At 38.4% G+C, this 20,378-nt stretch overlaps 2 protein-coding genes across 2 annotated transcripts in view; one reads left to right on the forward strand and one right to left on the reverse strand.

The window, feature by feature from the left end:
• LOC134653606 (fumarate hydratase, mitochondrial-like) overlaps positions 1 to 6,170 on the forward strand; it is a 29,355-nt gene extending 23,185 nt beyond the window's left edge. Inside the window, exons 9-10 of the mRNA XM_063509004.1 lie at positions 4,880 to 5,010; positions 6,038 to 6,170. Coding sequence (XP_063365074.1) covers positions 4,880 to 5,010; positions 6,038 to 6,169 — 263 coding nt within the window. The 3' untranslated portion in view covers position 6,170. The remainder of the gene's footprint in view (positions 1 to 4,879; positions 5,011 to 6,037) is intronic.
• A 2,966-nt stretch (positions 6,171 to 9,136) lies between these two features.
• LOC134653556 (RUN domain-containing protein 1-like) lies at positions 9,137 to 12,073 on the reverse strand. The gene is made up of 2 exons (XM_063508938.1): positions 11,509 to 12,073; positions 9,137 to 10,629 (listed from the first exon to the last, which is right to left on the reverse strand). Exons 1-2 carry the CDS (start codon positions 11,955 to 11,957, stop codon positions 9,438 to 9,440), a joined length of 1,641 nt encoding a protein of 546 aa, XP_063365008.1. The 5' UTR covers positions 11,958 to 12,073; the 3' UTR covers positions 9,137 to 9,437.
• Positions 12,074 to 20,378: the final 8,305 nt, after the last annotated feature.

Consider the following 20,378-nt stretch of genomic DNA (forward strand, 5'->3'; position numbering starts at 1 on the left):
AGAATTATGTAATTATGTTTGTTTCGAGAGTCTGATAACTTAGGGCGCTAAGGATACCTTGTTTCTGTAAACATCATTTGACGGTTAAATTAGCTCAAAACGTTAAAAACGAATATTTTTCCCATTTCAAGATAACTGCCAATTTTAGTAATATAAAAAGGGGTGAAAAGTATTGAATACCGTAAATAAATTTAAGTGAACGTAATCTTTTGAAAATCTCGAGGACTTCAATATCCCAGTATTTTGTTTGTATAAGCATCCTATGATAAAATCTAAATTAAGTAGCTTATAAAATCATGAATTGGATGTATAGAATTTAGAACTGTTGTACCAACACCCCTAGCACATGATTGGCGCGACAGTATCTCGCGGTGAGATAGACTACCCGTCTTTTGCTAAATATGTATGTTAATAAAAGAGGGACGGGTAGTCTTATCTCGCCGCGAAATACTGTCACGCCAATCTTGTACTAGCCCGGGTGTATTGCTAAATTTAGCAAAAGTAAATGTGTTCGCATTTATATGTAATTTGCAAATACAAATACAAATGGTTTATTCGCAGTAATATGGTTACATAGTGGTCTTAAGTATTAGGTACAAAATAGTTCCACATATTACGCCTTTTCTGGCGTGCGAATATCAAATGAAAAACTTAAAATTAAAGGACTAAATCTACCATGCAACTAACTTAACTAATATATTACAGAGTCTTCTTCTTTGGGTTATTTCTGTGTCCTACCTGTTTTTAGGGTTCCGTAGCCAAATGGCAAAAAACGGAACCCTTATAGATTCGTCATGTCTGTCTGTCTGTCCGTCTGTCCGTCTGTCCGTCTGTCTGTCCGTCCGTATGTCACAGCCACTTTTCTCCGAAACTATAAGAACTATACTGTTGAAACTTGGTAAGTAGATGTATTCTGTGAACCGCATTAAGATTTTCACACAAAAGTAGAAAAAAAACAATAAATTTTTGGGGTTCCCCATACTTCGAACTGAAACTCAAAATTTTTTTTTTCATCAAACCCATACGTGTGGGGTATCTATGGATAGGTCTTCAAAAATGATATTGAGGTTTCTAATATCATTTTTTTCTAAACTGAATAGTTTGCGCGAGAGACACTTCCAAAGTGGTAAAATGTGTGTCCCCCCCCCCCTGTAACTTCTAAAATAAGAGAATGATAAAACTAAAAAAAATATATGATGTACATTACCATGTAAACTTCCACCGAAAATTGGTTTGAACGAGATCTAGTAAGTAGTTTTTTTTTTATACGTCTTAAATCGCCTAAATACGGAACCCTTCATGGGCGAGTCCGACTCGCACTTGGCCGCTTTTTTTGAGGTATGGTTCCAAACTACAACGTACCGTACCGTACGTACTACAACGACAATTAAGTGTATTGTATTTGTATTTATTGTACATATATGTCTTTCGATTATTTCCAACTCATTGTATTGTACATTTTGTTGATCCTCATTTTGTTTTTTCTTTAAGAGTTTTATTTACTATACACCAATAAGGATAATAATTATTTGTAAGCAATATATTTGTCTAAGTTACTGAGTGCATTTGATTTATTCGGGGTCAATAAAAGGGGTCAGGGAAAGGTAGTTTCAACTACCTTGTCGGTATATACATGGTGCGTAGCCAACATGTCAATCGTTTACGCTCCGTAGCGAACGAAACGCAACTGTCACTGTCGCACTGATATGGAAGAGTGATAGAGAGACCCAAAGCGTTTCGTTGTCGTAGTGCAAACGATTGTCACCTTGGCTAGGCACCCAGGCCGGTTCACAAGAGCTGGCACGAATGAGTAAATGAAAATATCTATGTGTGTATCACATTAACCAATAAAATGTTGGCTCTGACTGTATATACCGATACAGGTGTCACTCATACAATGAAAGTTTCGTTCATTCCATTCGTGTCAGCTTTCGTGAATCTGTACCTTTAGCAGCATCGTTCCTTTGTTCCACTTTTAGCGCCTATTTAGACATTGGCTACTGGCTAAAGTAAAAATGTCAAATCTACGAGTAATTGACATAATAACTGTTTACAACTTTACATACATGCAGACTGAAATCAGATTTTAGAGAATGTTTGACGTAAAAAAATATTAATAACTCGCCCTGGTAATCATTAAAGGCCACTTGCGCCATCCCACTAACCCAGGGTTAAGCGGTTAAACCGTTAACCCATTGTCAAATTGTACTGTACGGCTACCATCAGTTTGGCACTGACATAAACGCCGTCGAGAACGTAATTTACTTTCTATACATCTCGCTCGTACTCGTATATATTTTGTGCAAACGTAAATTACGTTCTCGATAGTGTAAATGTCAGTTTTAGCTGGCCACACACACTAGGTTTTGCGTGTTGGTTTTGCTTGTGCAAGCAAAACCAACAGGCACGACCGAGTTCCATAGGGCACACACACGTAACGACAAACCTGCACAAACTCTCAGTTCAAACCATCATGGCACCGGTAGCGGTCGTTGACGTCGACGCAATAGCGCTATTAGGTTTATATTTCGTCAGCCATACACGCATACAAACCATGAATCCACTCCACACTTAAAAAATAATAAAACTGGTCAAGTGCGAGTGGGACTCGCGCACGAAGGGTACCGTACCATTATCTATAAAAACGGAAAAAAAATCATGGGAGCCCCACTCCGACTCGTACTTGGCCGGTTTTTTAGTATTTGTTGTACCTAGAGGCAACAGAAATAGATCATCTGTGAACATTTCAACAGTCTAACTAGCATAGTTCATGAGATACATCCTAGTGACAGACGGACAGTGGAGTCTTAGTAATAGGGTCCCGTTTTACCCTTTGGTTACGGAACCCTAAAAATCTACTAAAAATCCTCTACAATTGCATTTCGTTTGCGAGACGACATTGTTGCACAGTGACTTGCGACCTATCCCCTCGGCAATCACTGGATAACTGAAGCCTATCAAGCCTGCCAGCCACACACGTTCAGTTATGCCTGCGCAAGCGAAGTGCGCAAGCACAACCGACAGGCAAAAAATATAAATTTTGATATTTTCAATTTTGCTTGCGCAGGCAAGGAGTTTGCTTGCGCAGGCAAGGAGTCATGTCATACACACGTTCAGTTATGCCTGCACAAGTAAACTGTGCAGGCATAACCATCGGTTATAACCTAGTGTGTGTGGCCGGCTTTTGACACTCTGCCGTATTCGAACTTCAAGATATTCACAAGAGACGACACGTACTAGATCCATTCTAGATACGTTATAGTTTAGATTTCAACTAGTTCTCTTTTACAGCGCAATTCGGGCAACCAATGTCACTTTTAATCGTGTTACATATCTATTAGATGTGAATTAGATCTCTAAGTAATATCTTGTGGAAATGTGCCCTTGCTTCACAGGTTAATTCTCAAATATTCTCAGGTAAGGTGAACCCGACGCAGTGCGAAGCCTTAACTATGTTGGCGGCGCAAGTGATGGGCAACCACGTGGCCTGCACCGTGGGCGGAGCCACGGGACACTTCGAGCTTAACGTGTTCAAGCCCGTGATGGTGGCTAACGTGCTGCGGTCTATTAGGCTTATCGGTATGTCATACTTACTCTACTGGCCCAAGTGAACCCCACCCGGTGCGTAGCGCTCATCATGTTGGCGGCGCAAGTGATGGGCAACCACGTGGCCTGCACCGTGGGCGGAGCCACGGGACACTTCGAGCTTAACGTGTTCAAACCCGTGATGGTGGCTAACGTGCTGCGGTCTATTAGGCTTATTGGTTAGCGTTCAAGTATAGGGCTAGACATGGGCGAAATGTGTCAGTAGAGGGAAAAGATTGATATATATCTTTTTATCATTGGGATATGTATCACTCTTTTATTATATCTTTATATCCGTGTGTGACAGTCGTCCTGCTCGCAAAATCGGCACTTGCTGACTTTGAGTCATGAGAGAGAGAGTAGTTAATTATAATGACGCGTCCGAATCCGTCCGAACGACCGCTGTCGCACGTTCGTGTTACTTCGGTCGCTTATCGCTTTCATAAATCGTTGTCGAGGGAGTGAGACGTACGGATATACTGATACATTCGGATTCGTAGAGACAAGAAGAGTGATTCATGAAACGAGAAAGATATATATCTTTTTTATCTATCACTCCGGAGTTACCCATGTCTATATAGGGCTACTCGCGCTAGCGTCTCCCGAGCATCGGCGTCTAGTCAACTATGGCTGCTGCTCGACGCTAGACGCTAGTGTGAGGTGGCCTTTATGTCGCAGTTGTAGGTAGCAGAGTATTTTTTGTTAGCGTAAATCATGATTGTGTAATATTCATGCTTTACTATGGTTATTCGAAATAATTGAACCTATTTATTCCCCTTACAATTATTATAATCTAATAAATAATGTCAAACACACTCCAACGTCATTCGACTAAAACAAGGTTCTAAAGCCATTATTTTTGAAACCCTTATGTTGTCGTGTCCAATGCCCATGTCACTGAAATGTAGCCTTATTAATGCTTTCAGGTAGGTTTATTTTTGCTCGCTCATTTCAATGTTGGGTAGTGCGTCACATATTTGGTAATGACAAAAGGCTCTAAAAAATCGTCTTTCAGAATTTTACGACACAGGTACACTTTGTCGCACTAAACATAGACATTGGTAAAATTAAAGTTAAACCAGCTTTCAGATATTGGTTCCTGAGTCATGGTTGTTTTCTATGTATTTAAGTATTTGTATATTATATCTATCGTTGTCTGAGTACCCACAACACAAGCCTTCGTGAGCTTACTGTGGGGCTTAGTCAATTTGTGTAAAAATGTCCTATAATATTTATTTATTTATTTATTATTATATATTCTCAATAATTACCTACCATATCTACTACTTCATAGGTGACGGTTGCCAAACATTTAACAAGAACTGCGCGGTTGGCATCACAGCCAACGAGGAAAAGATTGCCAAGATCATGCAGGAATCACTCATGCTGGTTACCGCGCTCAACCCTCACATCGGATACGATAAGGTGGGTTCGCAGATCATTGCCGAATGCTTCGAATAAAATTCCTATATTCCTACATCAAGGGTTAGAAAGGAAAATGACACAGACTGAACCCAGCGATGAACATTTAACAAGTTCATTGTCCCGTGCCCCACGTATGGGTCGTAAAGGCCGTAAGGTTGACAGTTAACAGTTGGGACAGTGAACGTGTTAAATATCTAACTTTTGTTTTTAAAACGTATTTATTTAAGCGTAAGGTACCTATGGCGTAACATTGTAGGCAATATATTATTATGCTAATAGTACCTATATTCTATAACTTATTAAGTCGACATCGAGGCTAAAATTATAGGTAGGTATTTTAAAACGTACCTAAAACTTGTGCGATTATTTTGCAACAATTGATCTCGACCTATCGTATATTTTTTTGTATATTTAACTGTATATCACTGCTACCATCACGCTCCGCGATTGTTGAGCCATATAGAGTCCTAGCTAAACTGGTTCTTCAATACTTACGCTATCGAATGTCCAATTTAGCAAGAGCCCTAAATAGCGGAATAAATCACGGAGCGTGACTGTACTTGTCAGTATCAGTGTTGGACACCTTATGCCCAAGAATGGTACCTACAGTCAGCAGCACTAGTTGCTAAGCGGGCGAGGTGTTCAAAATGATCTTGACGCGACTTTATTGTTAAGAGAATAAGAGCGCGTCAAGGTAATTTTGAACAAATCGCCCGCTTAGCAACTATTGCTGCTGATTCTACCTTTATTATTTAAGCTTTATTTCCCGCACATCAGTTATAGTTGTTATAAAAATGACTTTTCTTTTGTTATATTTTCACGTCGTGTGATCCCTTGAGGGTAAAAGCCTCTTTCTTCTTTTTCCATTTGACTTTAGCATTATTCTTCCAAATCTTTCCTGCAATTGCTATGATGTCGTCAACCCATATTTTCCTTTCTTTGTGTTTCCCTAAGTGTCGTTTGCCCAGTGGCCTTTCCATTTGGTTGTTTGGTACCTACCTACCTAATCTTATTTTAATTAATCCAGGCGGCTCAAATCGCCAAGACGGCACATAAGGAAGGCGGCAACCTCAAAGACACGGCCATCAAACTGGGAATTCTCACGGCGGAACAGTTCGACCAATGGGTGAAACCAGAGCACATGCTGGGACCTAAGTAGACTAGTTTAATTGCTAGTGCTAGACGTTCTTATAATGTAGTAAGTGGCCGGCAAACTTATGGACAGGATGGGTGATAAACTGCCGTATTCGAACTTCAAGATATTCACAAGAGACGACACGTACTAGATCCATTCTAGATACGTTATAGTTTAGATTTCAACTAGTTCTCTTTTACAGCGCAATTCGGGCAACCAATGTCACTTTTACGATAGATCGTGTTAGATATCTATTAGATGTGAATTAGATCTCCAAGTAATATCTTGTGGAAATCGTTCAAGAGTATCTCCAGAATCCCGGAAATGTCAAATTTGACAGGTTAGATCTTAAACATATCGTTATCGTATCTTGGCGATGTCTAAAAGACATCTAATAGATGTCTATTAAAAAATCCGAATCGGGCCCAGTGTCATTCAATAGAACTTGCTAACTATGTAAACAAAAGTTACTAGTAAATTGACACTCAAGAGTCAATTTTAGTATGGCGGTTTGTTTACATAGTTAGCAAGTTCTATTGAATGACACTTTAGTGAAATATGAATGCGAATTATAAAAATAGTTATTTGTTTTATACAAGGGGGCAAAGTTGTTGTATAACCGCTCGTGCTAATATTGATACCCGAGCAAGCGAAAGATTCCAAAATTGGTCCAATCGAAAAGTGGAATCTTGAGCGTTGCGAGGGTTTCAAAGCACGAGGGTTAAACAAAATGTGCCTCCGAGTGAAGCACAACATTTTTCACCACACCAACCCGAAGAAAATATTAACTGTAAGATATCAAACAAAAACAAACCAAATCAAATCCAACTTAATGTTAGGTATTAAATATTTATCATTCAAAATCATCATTTATAAAAGTCAATTCAACCAGCAAACATAAGAAAACAACTAAACATTTTCATTTGATTACTTTTGGCCTCACATGTGAATAAAATGCAACTTTGCTATCGGTTTTTGATCATGAGAGCCTTTAACAGTTGGTGTGGTGATAAATACAATATAGCATTTATTTAAGCATGCATTGTTACAAGGCTCTGGTACCGGCCCTTGGTTGTTTACATACAGTGGTATTGTTTTGTTAGCATGTTTTGAAATTGTTATTGTACATATTAATTATTGTCAATATACTGCTAAGCTTTTTGTATGTTTACTCATTAAATATATGGTTTTTTATTTATTTTGAGTTTAACTTTTCCAACTTCTGTAGGTAAGTATTTTAATACATTGATTTAGGGAGAAACCGTAGATAAGTATGGAGTAAATTCGCACATTTTAGGTAGGTCCCTACATACTTTAACTTTTCATATGTGGCGAAAGGGAACGAACTCACGTGACGCCATTTAGGGTTCTAGCTAAATTGTAGGTACATTCCATAGCGTAAGTATATTCAACCAATTTATCTAGGACCCTAAATGGCGTAACAATCCCGTGTGTTGACTGTAGGTACCTTGTGGCGGTTAGCGCTTACGATATAATAACGGCGCTCCTATACTACCTACTGCGGTGCTATGCGACGTAAGCGCCAGCCGCTAATAAGGTACCTTTTCCCGTGCAACGTCAAATATTTTCTACACACATTCCGATTTTGGTCGCACTTTCGATATTTCACAGGCAATGTTGTATATTGTAGATCTGTGGTACAGTCGCCATCAGATATATCGGAGCGGCCAAGGTGCTCACAAATATCTGAACATGCCTCTATTGTCAAGGCGTTAGAGTGCGTGTTCAGATATTGTGAACACCTTGGCCGCTCCGATATTATTTGATGGCGACTGTACCTACCTACTACAACGTTTAGGTGAATAACACCCACGATATCGTATTTCTGACATTCTCACCCACGTACTATACTATACTTATCCGACCGATCGAAACTTGGCTAAGTAAACAGCGAGGGCAGCGTGGGCTGTTAAGACTCCTAAAGATGGCGTCGTAAAGTTATAATTATAATACCTAATGGATCCCAGAGATGTTTGTAAAAAACAAATCCCAACATTTATTTTTAGGTAGGTGGAACCTTATAATATGTACATAATATAAGGTTCCAAATTCATGACAAAACGAAAGCTTTTGGGATCCGGGAAGATAGCAGGACGCACATGCCTCTATGTCATTTAGTTATCGTATGTACCCACAGTACATATCGTGCATTTCGCCTGTGCTTATCGGTTGTTCGTACATACATGTATTGGCACGGGCAAGACGCACGATAACTAACAAACATGATTCAAATATCATTCTTATGTCAATGTACGTTCGAATTAGGAAGTAAATCATTAGCACAGAATGAATAATAGTACTGTACAGAAGACTCACTCTCTAACAAAACGCGTCTGTTACGATCAGCACAGATATGGCCGCTAGGTGGCGACGTGGTGGCGACAGCGCCACGCGCGGCTTATGGCTAGCCACCAAAATTGGTGTGGAACGGATGTACTTTTAGCTACCTGTAGCAAAGCGACGAAATCGCGGAGTGAGCCTCGCCTGTCATTAGTACAATGTTATTGATAGCCTTTTTGAGGGCATGGCATCTTGGCACCATAACACAGCGTTTTCGGAGCTATGTTATGTATGGACACGATAACATTCACGCAGTGTATTCATGGCGTTCAAAGCGTTAATATTGAAATTGTAATTTTATTGCTAAAAAAATAAAATAGGACCCGATAGAATAAAATAAACATAGATGCTTTAGCTACCGTTATATTTAGCGATAATATTCCGTCATTTACAGACTCCCTTAACAAGTAGGTACTTTGGTACATCTTTGGTACGGTCTGGTAACTTAGTATAAGTAAAATACTATTTATATCACAATACTGGAATGTATTGATTAATTTATAAACTGCTATTACATGATTAGAGAACATTTATCATTCCCTTTCGCCGCTATTAGGCATATATGTCATTCATTGTCAACGTATTTGTTACACGAAAACACACTTGAAAGCGTTTCATGACAACTTTACGACGCTGTGTATATCACTCTGTAACGTGATTACACGTCATTGGCATTGAAAGGGTTATTAGAGAGCAATTCAGATCCATGTACTAGACTAGTACCTATTTACTAAACAAATATACATCTTTTTTAATTCTGATACGTGAAACCGTCATGATGTGGCCAGAACAAATTTCTAAATCTAATAATATGTACTTGGAATACTAAAATGGACTAGAACCAATATTACAATTAGGCTAAGTACATAATATGTGCATTGCAGGCCTTACTCATTGATTATGTATAAAATTATTCTTAAAAATAAATAATCTACATAAATACATCTTTGATATTTTGGAACTGTTTCACAGCGAGATCGACCGGTAGGTCAAAGTTGTGTTGGGTTAGTCGGTCTAGGCTCTGCAGAGCGTCTTGAAACCCGGTATTGACAACATAACTGGTCGACGAGTAATAAGAATCAACCAGAGACCGGCATTTAAGTATAATATTCAACCATAACACTAGTTTGTGAGAATTTAAAGCGGCACAGACAAACGCTTTAAAATGAGCATCATAACTTCTCTTATAAGGTGTGTGAGAAGCTATAATACTGCCAATAGCGCTTAATAGACTTTGTTTGTTGGAAATAGCATTTCCACCGACAATATCTAGGTTAAAACTCTGACTTAGTTTCCTCGCAGGTGTAGAATTGAATCGGTCACCATCATTGATGTCATAGTAACGCAAGATGAGATCCCATACATGTGTAGCACTAGATGATCTCCGGACAGGGAAGCAACCTATTATAGGGACTAGAGAATTGGACTCCGGTCCTGTTAGGCCGTGTTGAAGCAAATCACGGATATTGACAGCTAAATGTCTTCTTACTGCTGTTGTTAACGGTATATCATTGATTACAATGCCGCCTTCTTCGGACTCACTGTCATATGTGTCCATTATGTTATGATTTTGTCTGTTACGGGAGACTAGATGGAGAACGGCATCAATAGACATTTCTAGCTTCGCTCTGAGGTTACCCCAGTGTGTGACAATAGTTGACGATTGCTTCTCGACTTTTCTACTTGAGTTTGGTGAACAACCAAACTGTGAGACGGTGAAAATTTGAATTAGTGTACTTGCTTTCCTCATTAAATTAATAGTCTCTGTCCGAAGATCATCATTATTAGCTTTGTTTTTGTTAAATGTCTTGTCAAAAGAGTTCTGCGACTTTGTACTCTTTGGCTCTGGTGTTTTAGATTTTGAGTTTTTCAAATCTTCATTTTTCATGAGTTTTATAAACTTCTGCATATCTTCGATATGTCCTTGTAGTTTGCAGATAATTTCTTCTTTGGAAAGCTGTTTGTCAACATATTGTCGGACGGCACAGTTGATCTGATGTCTAAGCTCTTCGGCGCTTAGTGGCTGGTGACAACCTTCTTCCAGACTGCGGTCTATTTCAGATCGTAAATGCTCTATAAGAGTTCTGTGCTGTTTGTCACTTGCTTGTGGATCAGCAGAAAACCTGTAAACAAGAAAAAAAAAATAGAAGTATTAGAACAAATTAAATTAATTTGTTTTTATTTCAAGTAGACACACTGTTATATAAGAAAAAAAAAATGCCTACTTTTAATATTTATTGTCTACATTATTACTTATATAGAGAAACACATATTTAGATACGTAGATTAGATAACATCCATAGTTTAGGAACAAAATATTCTTGAACACACAAATAAAATATGCTCTTACCGGGATTTGAACCAAGTTACTACTGACTGGGCAAGAAGGCTGTAAAGAGTTAGCTGCAAACTTTTCCAAAACAGCCTTCTCTAGCATAAAAATCTGTTTAACTTGTCCGATCCCGCGACCCGAAAACTAATTTTGTCGTTGTCTCCCAGTATGGCTCACATTTGAGCCGTGGGAGTTGAAATTTTGAATATCGTGGTAAATCTGGAAAATTTATTTACGGCTCCTATTTGAGCCCTTGGGATATGACAGGTTAATATCTTTACATAACTAATTTCTGACCAATTACACTTTTTGTAAGAATAAATGTAAAAAAACCTATAGAGCCATGCTTAGGATCCATGTTTTCAGTTGAGAACAAAGGCGCTTGTGGCATCATCTTTCATCCTTATTGACAGACAAAAAAGTGGACCCAATCGAATTTAAACTGTTGTGAGACATACTAAAGTTGAATAATTTTACGGTTTAGACTCACTTGTGTTAAGTCACTTGCGCAACATGTTTCGGAGAGCCTAGGTTTCCTTTCTCAAGCACTAAGTGTGAGCAGCGTTCACGACGGCCGTGTATCGTGTACCTAGGCTCTCCGAAACAGTAACTTAAAACAAGTGAGTCTTAACCGTAAAATTATTCAAAGTGGACCCACTCCCACTATTACCTTTCGAGTTCCTTCAGCTGTGTCTGCAACCTCTCAATAAAATGCGCCTGTTTGGTGCGCTGTCGACGTATCTTCGTCTCCAGCTCCACACATTCCGCGCAACTCGCCTCCCCGGAGCTCCCCTGCGGCGCGGCCCTCGCCCCGGGCACTCCGCGCGACGTAAACTCCTCCAACTCCTTCAACATAGCATCCCTCTCCTCCGGCGACGCTTTCAATATCTGTCGCAAACGAAACTCCACTTGCGCTAGGTGCGAGGACAACGAAAACACGGACGAAGATAGTATCTCTTGTTCTTCCTCCAATGCGTGCAATCTGTCCCCAGAGTTCTGCGCCTGCATCTCGTCGCATAACGTCTCCTTAGGAGCCCCCAGGGGCTCCCGACGGGGCTCCTGCCAGATAGGGATCTCGCCACCGTCATCATAATCGCTGGGACTATCGCTTACATCCATGACTTAATTTTGCTCACAGTTTTCGGATGAATCATAAAACTGCCGTGTTTGTGTTTGGAAGCATTTTGCTTGGAGTATAATTTAACACATTTGTAATGTCTTTTAGGATAAAACTAGACTTTTCAGCTGATTTAGCTAAGCAGAAACTGAAAACAACCCTGAACTGAAACCTGAAAGAAAACGATTTACGTCACTGAAAATTACGGACGTCACTCGATAATTGAACGAATGAGTGAATGGTTTGAACTTTGGTGAACGAATGACTTTTATGTAATGTCAATAAAGTCGCGTTCAGTATCCATTAAATTTACCTTACTTTAAAAAAAGTGTTGGCAATACCTATTTTAAAAGAAATACGCTTGCAACGCTATGAATGGTGGAATTTATTCGTTATGGTGGGCAACAAATCAATTCGACCAATCATGCATCTAATTTACGGTGGAGAATAAAAAAATAAGTGATGAAATGAAGTGAAAGATACATAAGATAAGACTATCCCGTTCTGTCAGTTATCCCCACCACTCGTGCCCAATCCAGTTTAATACTATAGCTGGTCAACCAAATCTTGTCAGTAAAAAAAGGCGCGAAATTCAAATTTTCTATGACAAGATATCCCTTCGCGCCTACATTTTTCAAATTTGCCGCCTTTTTCTACTGTCAAGATCTGGTTGACCAAGTATATATTCATGATTTTTTACATCATAATTATGCATATTATGTTAAATAGCGCCATCTAACGACAAAGTTCAGAAATATTTTGTGGTCCACGACATGGTTGGAAATGAGTTGGATGTTGAGTACCTATAGACGCCAAGACTTTTATATTGCCGCATATAGATGTCACTAGTATGTTTCGATTCGCCTCAGTTTCTCAGTGCAAAATTGAAGGAAAATTCGAAATCCGGTCTCCGGCTCTAACAACCAATACAAGCTACCGAATAATAAACATTAATCGACTTCATAGGTTTCTCAATAGCTATTTATTACTGACATACCTACCTAAGTAGTATCTTAAGGCCCAGTAGGTTCGTGTTCTTGAGAACATACCGTATACTCTGGTAACTTGACCCAATTTTTTCACGGTATAACCTTTAAAATTAGGTATCTTTAATTTCTACGACATTAGGGGTCATCCAATAATTACGTCACACGAATTTCTAGATTTTTTGACTCCTCCCCCCCCTCCTTGTCACACTTGGTCACATTTGGCAAACCCCTCCCCCCTAGTGTGACGTCACATTTTTTCTACGAAATCGCCAAATCGAATTAAGTAAGTACTTACCTAAGTATTATTAATATTTTATCAAAATATTTTTGACGATATAAATATTATTAGTAATTTTATAACCCAAAACTGCTTAGGAAAGAAAATTAAACGAATAAAAACAATAGGTACACTCCTTTTTTTGAGCAGTCGTGTAAAAACGAAAGTGACGTCACAAAGTTTGTGTCTCCCCCCTCCCCCATGTCACAATATGTCACATTTTCTTGACCCCCTCCCACCCCCTAAACGTGTGATGTAATTAATGGATGACCCCTTATAAATAACATTGAAATCACCTTGAGTGGATCTTAAAGATCTAGGTACTTAAGTAATTAGGTACCTACTTAACAGCAGAGAGTTCTAATTAATGAAAAAACGAAAAAAAAATGTTAATGTTTATTATTTTTTCAATTTTTGGGTCAAACTTGAACTCAAGATAGGTACTTTATCCTTGAGACTTTATCCTTCTATATTTTATTTTATACAAATAGGTACATAATAATAATAATTAATTAATATACATCTAAAAGGTACTGGCCATTGATATAGTATAAAGAACTGGATACCCAATCAGCCGCCAAAAATGGCCCCACAAAAGTGATGTCAAAACAGATCATGCATTACTTTTTCGTTTAGTCTTGTTTGAAACGCTCAAATGTGAAGTTGTCAACAATTACGAAATGTGCCGTTAAAATATGTAAAAATAACAATGATAAAACAAGGAAAAAGGATGGAATGTATTTCTTTCGGTTAGTTCTTTGGATAGCATTACATAATTTATGTAATCTGGTGGTAATTTTATGGTTTTGAATAAATTAATTTGTTAGTACCAAAGAAGGGATGTTAAGGAACAAAAATCTAATGAGTCGATGTGAGGTCAATATTTTTTTATATTTTTATATGGAATTCATAAGAAATAATATTATGTTTAAATTCAAGATTTCCAAGAAAACCTATGCGACGTGCAAAGTGGACTGCTATTTAATTATAGCAAGAGATAGGGGTGATGCAGTTTTAAACAAGGCAAAACGGCACTTGTGTGTCCGGCTCATTTCCCTGTTTCCGACATATACACCACCAATAAGGGCTTATATCGACTAACTGTAAATGCTAAACCTGTCGGAACACAGTGACAACCACAGGATTTTTTTTATAAAGTATAGGTAGACTTTATAAAAAAAATCCAATCAGTATCTAAATGTCCCCGTGCACCCGCGCTATGAGTAAATGTAGATCTTAAATACACAGTTATTTAATAAGTAGAATTTATTTCAAGGAAATTAGTATTTAAAGACGTATACTTACGAATTAAAAATTTAATTTGTTTGAATTTGAACCACGAATTAATTTTATTTGAGCTCCCGATTAAATTAAATTTGTTTTATTTATTACTTCAATTGGTTTTCCTGTACAGTAATACATATTAAAGTGTACCAAAGTGACTCCATTCGTTCATTATTCTCGTTTGACGTTGTTTGACGTAAATACGTTACGTTTAGTGCCATCGGACTAAATTTTTTAACAGTGTTGGTACTTATGTTTGCAAATTTGACACTTAATGCTTACGACATTAAGCTCTTTTCTGTACGAAACATTTATCTTAACTCAAAATTTACGAAAGCGTTTTTATCATCAATGCAAATGGTGCGAAACGTCATTGGGATCCACATTTCTTGACGTTTTTGTTCTGCTTTGTGTGTCTATTTCTTTTATATTAAGTCAGTGGTACTGGCCATTGAAACCGATTTATGTGAGAGTCAGGATGGCGGGTGTATGTAAATAAAAATAAACAAAAGGCATACCATATTTTAGTACCTAATTTGTACTATTTGGTACCTCATATAAAAAAATTTGTACCTCACGGTATTTAAAGTTATTACCAAAAAACGTTACACCCGCCAACCTGACAGTCAGAATGGCGGGTGTATTTTATTACGCTATGATCCCGCGATGATTGATAAATTCTATAAAAGCCAAATTTTAGTACCTTTTTAGTACTTTAATATTCAATTATAAATTGAGCCATTTTATTTGTGGTTTCCGAGTTTTACTCATTTTACACTTTGCGTTGCTATTACAAAATTTCAGGCGCTTTAATTTTTCACCGTATCGATATCGTTTTTAAGAAAAAACGCTACGCTACAACTATTTTTATTACGCCAAGATTTAGTACCTTTCATGATTAATCTGTTACCCTTTCACGGTTAATCTGTTAGGTTCAATTAACTATGAAAATTACGTCTTACAAATGGCCAGGCGCCATGTCAAAGGATTCTTCCTAAGAAGAAATTCCGCTCTTCATTGTGCATGTAATTGTGTACCTATAATACCTACTCTTAAGTACATGGTGATTAATCAAATAAGATGGAGATCGTGGGGAGGCCTTTGCCCAGTAGTGGGACACTGTATAGGCTTATAATAATAAAAATAATAATTCATGTTACACATACAACCTTCCTCCGGACACTTTTCTGCTAACTTGCTGCTAATAGGGGCAGTAGTTTTCTCCGTCCCTTTCAGCAGAAAGTTTCCCGAAAATGGATAGATGTAATTATTCCAATAAGAATGCCTAAAGTACACGTGATCGTTTTGTTAAGGCTCGTTATAATATTTATAATAATATACAATAACTATCCGTCCTATTGGGCACATTAATGTGCAATTGTTTTACAAGGGGCAAAGTTCTTGTTTATATCCTCGTGCTAATATTGATACACGAGTAAGTGAAAGTTCCAAAAATAGAACCATGAGCGTAGCGCGTGGTTCTAAAAGTACAGGAATCTTGAAAGTTGCGAGGGTTTCAACTTCAGAGCATGAGGCTTAGAAAAAAACCTTTGCTACCAAATTAAACATTTCTTTCCACACCAACGCTAGGAATATACTTAAACCATTAGAAATCAAATCAAATAAACGAATGCTGTAATTATTTATTATTAACAATCACTTAATAAATGTACCTAGCTTTTGTTCACTAAGTATACATTCTCTATACATTCATTAAATTTACAGAAATAGGCACGTCACGCTCAGCGTTTTGGCACTTTTATATGCAATTTTGATTATGGTCAGTCAGGATAATCCGGGCGAATCATACTAGTCGATAGAGTCTGTGCAGAAGAGTCGTGGAATGTAAGGGAGCCCATACATTTCACGACTCTTCTCTTTCCGCACAGACTCTATTAATCTTTACAAGAAATAATAATTTTCACACTCGACTTCAAATAACGGGGTATTTTTTTACATCATTTCATAATAAAAACAAAGGTGTGTTACTAGTAGATTGTTAACCAAGGGATGAAAGGCCCTCATCAGCCCTATAAGCGACTTACTTACCCACACAATGACGCATGTACAGACGTGTCGTGCACACATAATAATATAAACGCAAATGATTTTTGATGTAGGTATGGCGTGTTCCAGTGGTATCTACTCAGTAGGTACCACCAAACCGAGTTGGTAGTATGTGTAATCTCCAAATATAGAGATTGTAACTGAGATTGATTGTACAACTAACCTCTTGATTGAAAATAAACAGATTCAATTTTAATTTTTTTTTTTTTAGTAACTATTGGGAATTATTTTTCCCAGTAGTTACCAGCGGTAACGACTTGGTGGTAACTAGTGGGAATAACTCGTTTTCGGGGTTGGTTCTATCAGTAAAAGTTGCTCAGTATAATCCCAAAACCTCCCTGGCAACGGGAATGCACTTATTTTTAGGCCAACATGTACCTATACCTAGCTAGTGCTAGTGTGAATCATTAATTAAAGTTGACGAAGAAGAAAGTTTGTCAAGGAAATGCTTGCGCAGCATGCGCTTGAATTGAATGTGAATTTGGTCTGCGCTTGCCCGATAGAGAGTGGGAGAACGTTCCAAAATCTGATAGCCTATGCCTGTACATGTACCTACATACTATGCCTTAAAACAGTTTTTTGAAAAGATTTCACTATAGCCTAGTTCGAACTACATTAGTCGAGTGGCGAGTATTTTAGTTGACTAAAATCGGTCAACTGACCAAAAATCGTTCGCGCTACAGATGAACGAGTTACAAGTAAGTAAAGACTACGTTAATTTAGTCAAGTGGCGAGTATTTTAGTTACTAAACGTGTCTGAACACCAAAAATGTAGTCCAGTAGACCACTAACTAACAAACTACGACTACTAAGACTACTAAGACTAGCAACTACTCGAACTAGTCGAGACTAGTAAGAGTTAGTGGGCTTTGATCTCGGACTGTCTAGAACACAAAATGACTAGTGTAATATTTTGCCTATATCTCTTTTAGTCTACATCGCAAACGGTCTAGAACACAAAATGACTACATATAGGTAGGTTAGGTTCGTTAGGTATCTTCAAATGGCCGAAGGCCAAACCGCACAGAAATAGGCTCCGTCGACATCGCTAACGTAAAGATAAACCGACGAAATGTAGGTAAATAAAGGTCTAAATAATTGTAGTCATTTTGTGTTCTAGACCGTTTGCGATGTAGACTAAAAGGGACATAGGCAAAATATTACACTAGTCATTTTGTGTTCTAGACAGTCCGAGACCAACCCGAATAATTCGCCGACTACTCGACTAAATTGTTGATTTTTAATTTTTAACAAGCAGAAACGTCTGCGATCCATGCTATTAAGGTTAGAATACATTTAAAAGTGGAAAAATTACTGTCTTACGCTCTTACGGTAGATATCGCTCGGGTCTAGAGATGGGCGGCGGGTAAATACCCGGGGTAGATATCGGGTATTTATCGGGTATTTACCCAATCTACCCGGTATTTACCTTTTCTACCCAAATGAGTGGGTATAAATAAAAGTTGGAAACGGAGTAATAAATTGAATTGAGATAATGTAAATAACAGTTTTTTTGATACTCATGTAGTTCTATAAAATGTATAATATTTGTATTGACTAAGGAATTTGTCAAATGTTTAATATCTTAATACATACATTCTACAATACGTGTGTTTGTCACTCTACTCCTCTTAAACGGCTGGAACGATTGGGATCAAATTTTGTGTGTATATTTCAATGGGCTCCTGAAGGGTTGGGAAAACAAATGAACCCGGTAGGTGGCGCTGCTATCGGTATATAGCCAAATTCGATTTACTGAAACCGATTTGGGTGAAATTTTGTGTATATGTATATACATTTTATATAGTTTTTTCAAACAATCCAGGTATCCGTTGGAATATTCCAACGGATACCTGGATTGTTTGAAGAAACTATTGGTCCCGGTAGGTGGCGCTGCTGTCGGTATATCACCAAATTTTATTTAATGAAACCGATTTGGATGAAATTTTGTGCATATATTTGCTATAGATATGACACTATTGGCTATAGATATGAGCGCCGCGCCGGCGCGCCGCCGCCGCCGACAAAATTTTGTCGGCGGCGGCGGCGCCGTCAGTCATTTACATTTACCGCGAATTTAACCATTGCAAGCATGGTTAAACGTCTTTAAAAGGTATAAAATGGGGTCTAGGGCCTATTTTAGATTTAAGCTAGTTTTTAATTTCTTTTAGTAATACACTGTATATATCTTGTTTGTAAATAAATGGGGTTAGTTTTGAGATATTAAGCGTTTCCACGTCCAAATGTCCGGCCGTTGGCTTCGCTTGGAAGAGCGTCGGAATCGGGTCTCAATTAAACTTGGCCACTGTTCAAATTTCAAGCTTTGCTCTCTCGCAGCTCAATCTTTGGCCTTGCATCGCTCGCATGGAATTAAGCCGCTATCTGAACCTGCAAGTTTTTGGCCCTGTTTGGAGCTCAACTTTCGGCCTGTTTTAAAACGCTTGAGCATTGGTCCTTATCCGATCTTAGCTCCATTGCAGCTCGGCCTTTGGCGTCGCACGAATGCGCCCGCAGGAAAGCTCCAGATCTTTAACACTATGGCTTCAGTCTTTATCGGCCTGCGCCCTCGCTCTGCTCTCTTGCAGCTCGGCCTCGCACAGAAGCGCGCCGCAATCGGCGCTCCAGGCGTTCGGCCGTCAGCCAAGCTTACACTTGACGTTCGATTCTTAGCTGTATGCTTACCTGCAGCATGAGCTGCCAATGCGAGGCCAGAGGATGACCTCTGGCCTCGCATTGGGAGGCGTCGAAATCAAGTCTTCGGTGTTACATGGAGCTCGGCGTTGGGCCTCACTTTTTGACATAAATCGGTTTTGTTGAATCGATATTGGTTAATGACGGATCTCGATTTTCTTTGGACTGTCGACAAGACGTTTCCCTGATACAGTCAATCCGCAATTTTTAACTTAGCACAAAAGATAAGGGCCTCGCTAAGATCTTCCGGAGAACCTCGCCAAGGTTAAGACCGCCTCTGATGCCGCGCGATACCGTTTATCCACAGTTTATACGATATCAATTTTTTTCGTACCATTATTCAATAAATTATCATTGAAAATAAAAAATGCATTTATTTCATGACTTTCTTACAGCAAAGACATGTTTTGTCGGTAAAATTTTGGTTTGAATTCTTTTTTCATTAATCGAAGGTGTTTCAAGGCCACGAAGCCGTTTCGCCGCCGCCGCCGACCAATTTTGACCGGCGCGCCGCCGCCGGCTAAATGCCTATCGGCGCTCATATCTAATTGGCTCACGGATTTAGAGTTAATAAACTGGATCGAGTACATTGACCAAAAAGTGTGTCCACATGAGAAGTCAAACTAGAGCCCTGCATCTCGTTCTAATTAGGGTGACCATAAGACATCTGTATGTGGGATATTAGGATAACATGGAATATATCAGTAGGGTGTGTCATTTTCTAAATAAAGTGAAATTTTAAGTGGTCAGGTTTTTTTTTTCATTTGTAGTCGGCCTCTTTCGCACTCACTCATGGTATGTTCATGAAGGTAGGCTTCCCTTTTGTCCACTTCAGTTTTTTTTAAGTATAAGCGTCATTGAAGATCTGTTTAGCAAATATGACGTTTTTTTTAAAGTTGGTGCCTTTTTTCTATTGACGGAAATGTGTCCTACCTATAAAGAATCGATGTCATATATAAACAGTTTAACACACCTAACAAAATATTATGTATAAATGAGAGTCTCTAATGTTTAAGGAGTTAAGCACTTTGGTTTTAAATTTTGGCAATTGAAGGGATGTTTACAAAAACAACATACCTGACTACACTGGTTGACACCTGAAACGATTAACAATG

The sequence above is a fragment of the Cydia amplana genome, chromosome 13 (genome assembly GCF_948474715.1).
Source record: "Cydia amplana chromosome 13, ilCydAmpl1.1, whole genome shotgun sequence".
NCBI classification, from domain to species: Eukaryota; Metazoa; Arthropoda; class Insecta; order Lepidoptera; family Tortricidae; genus Cydia; species Cydia amplana.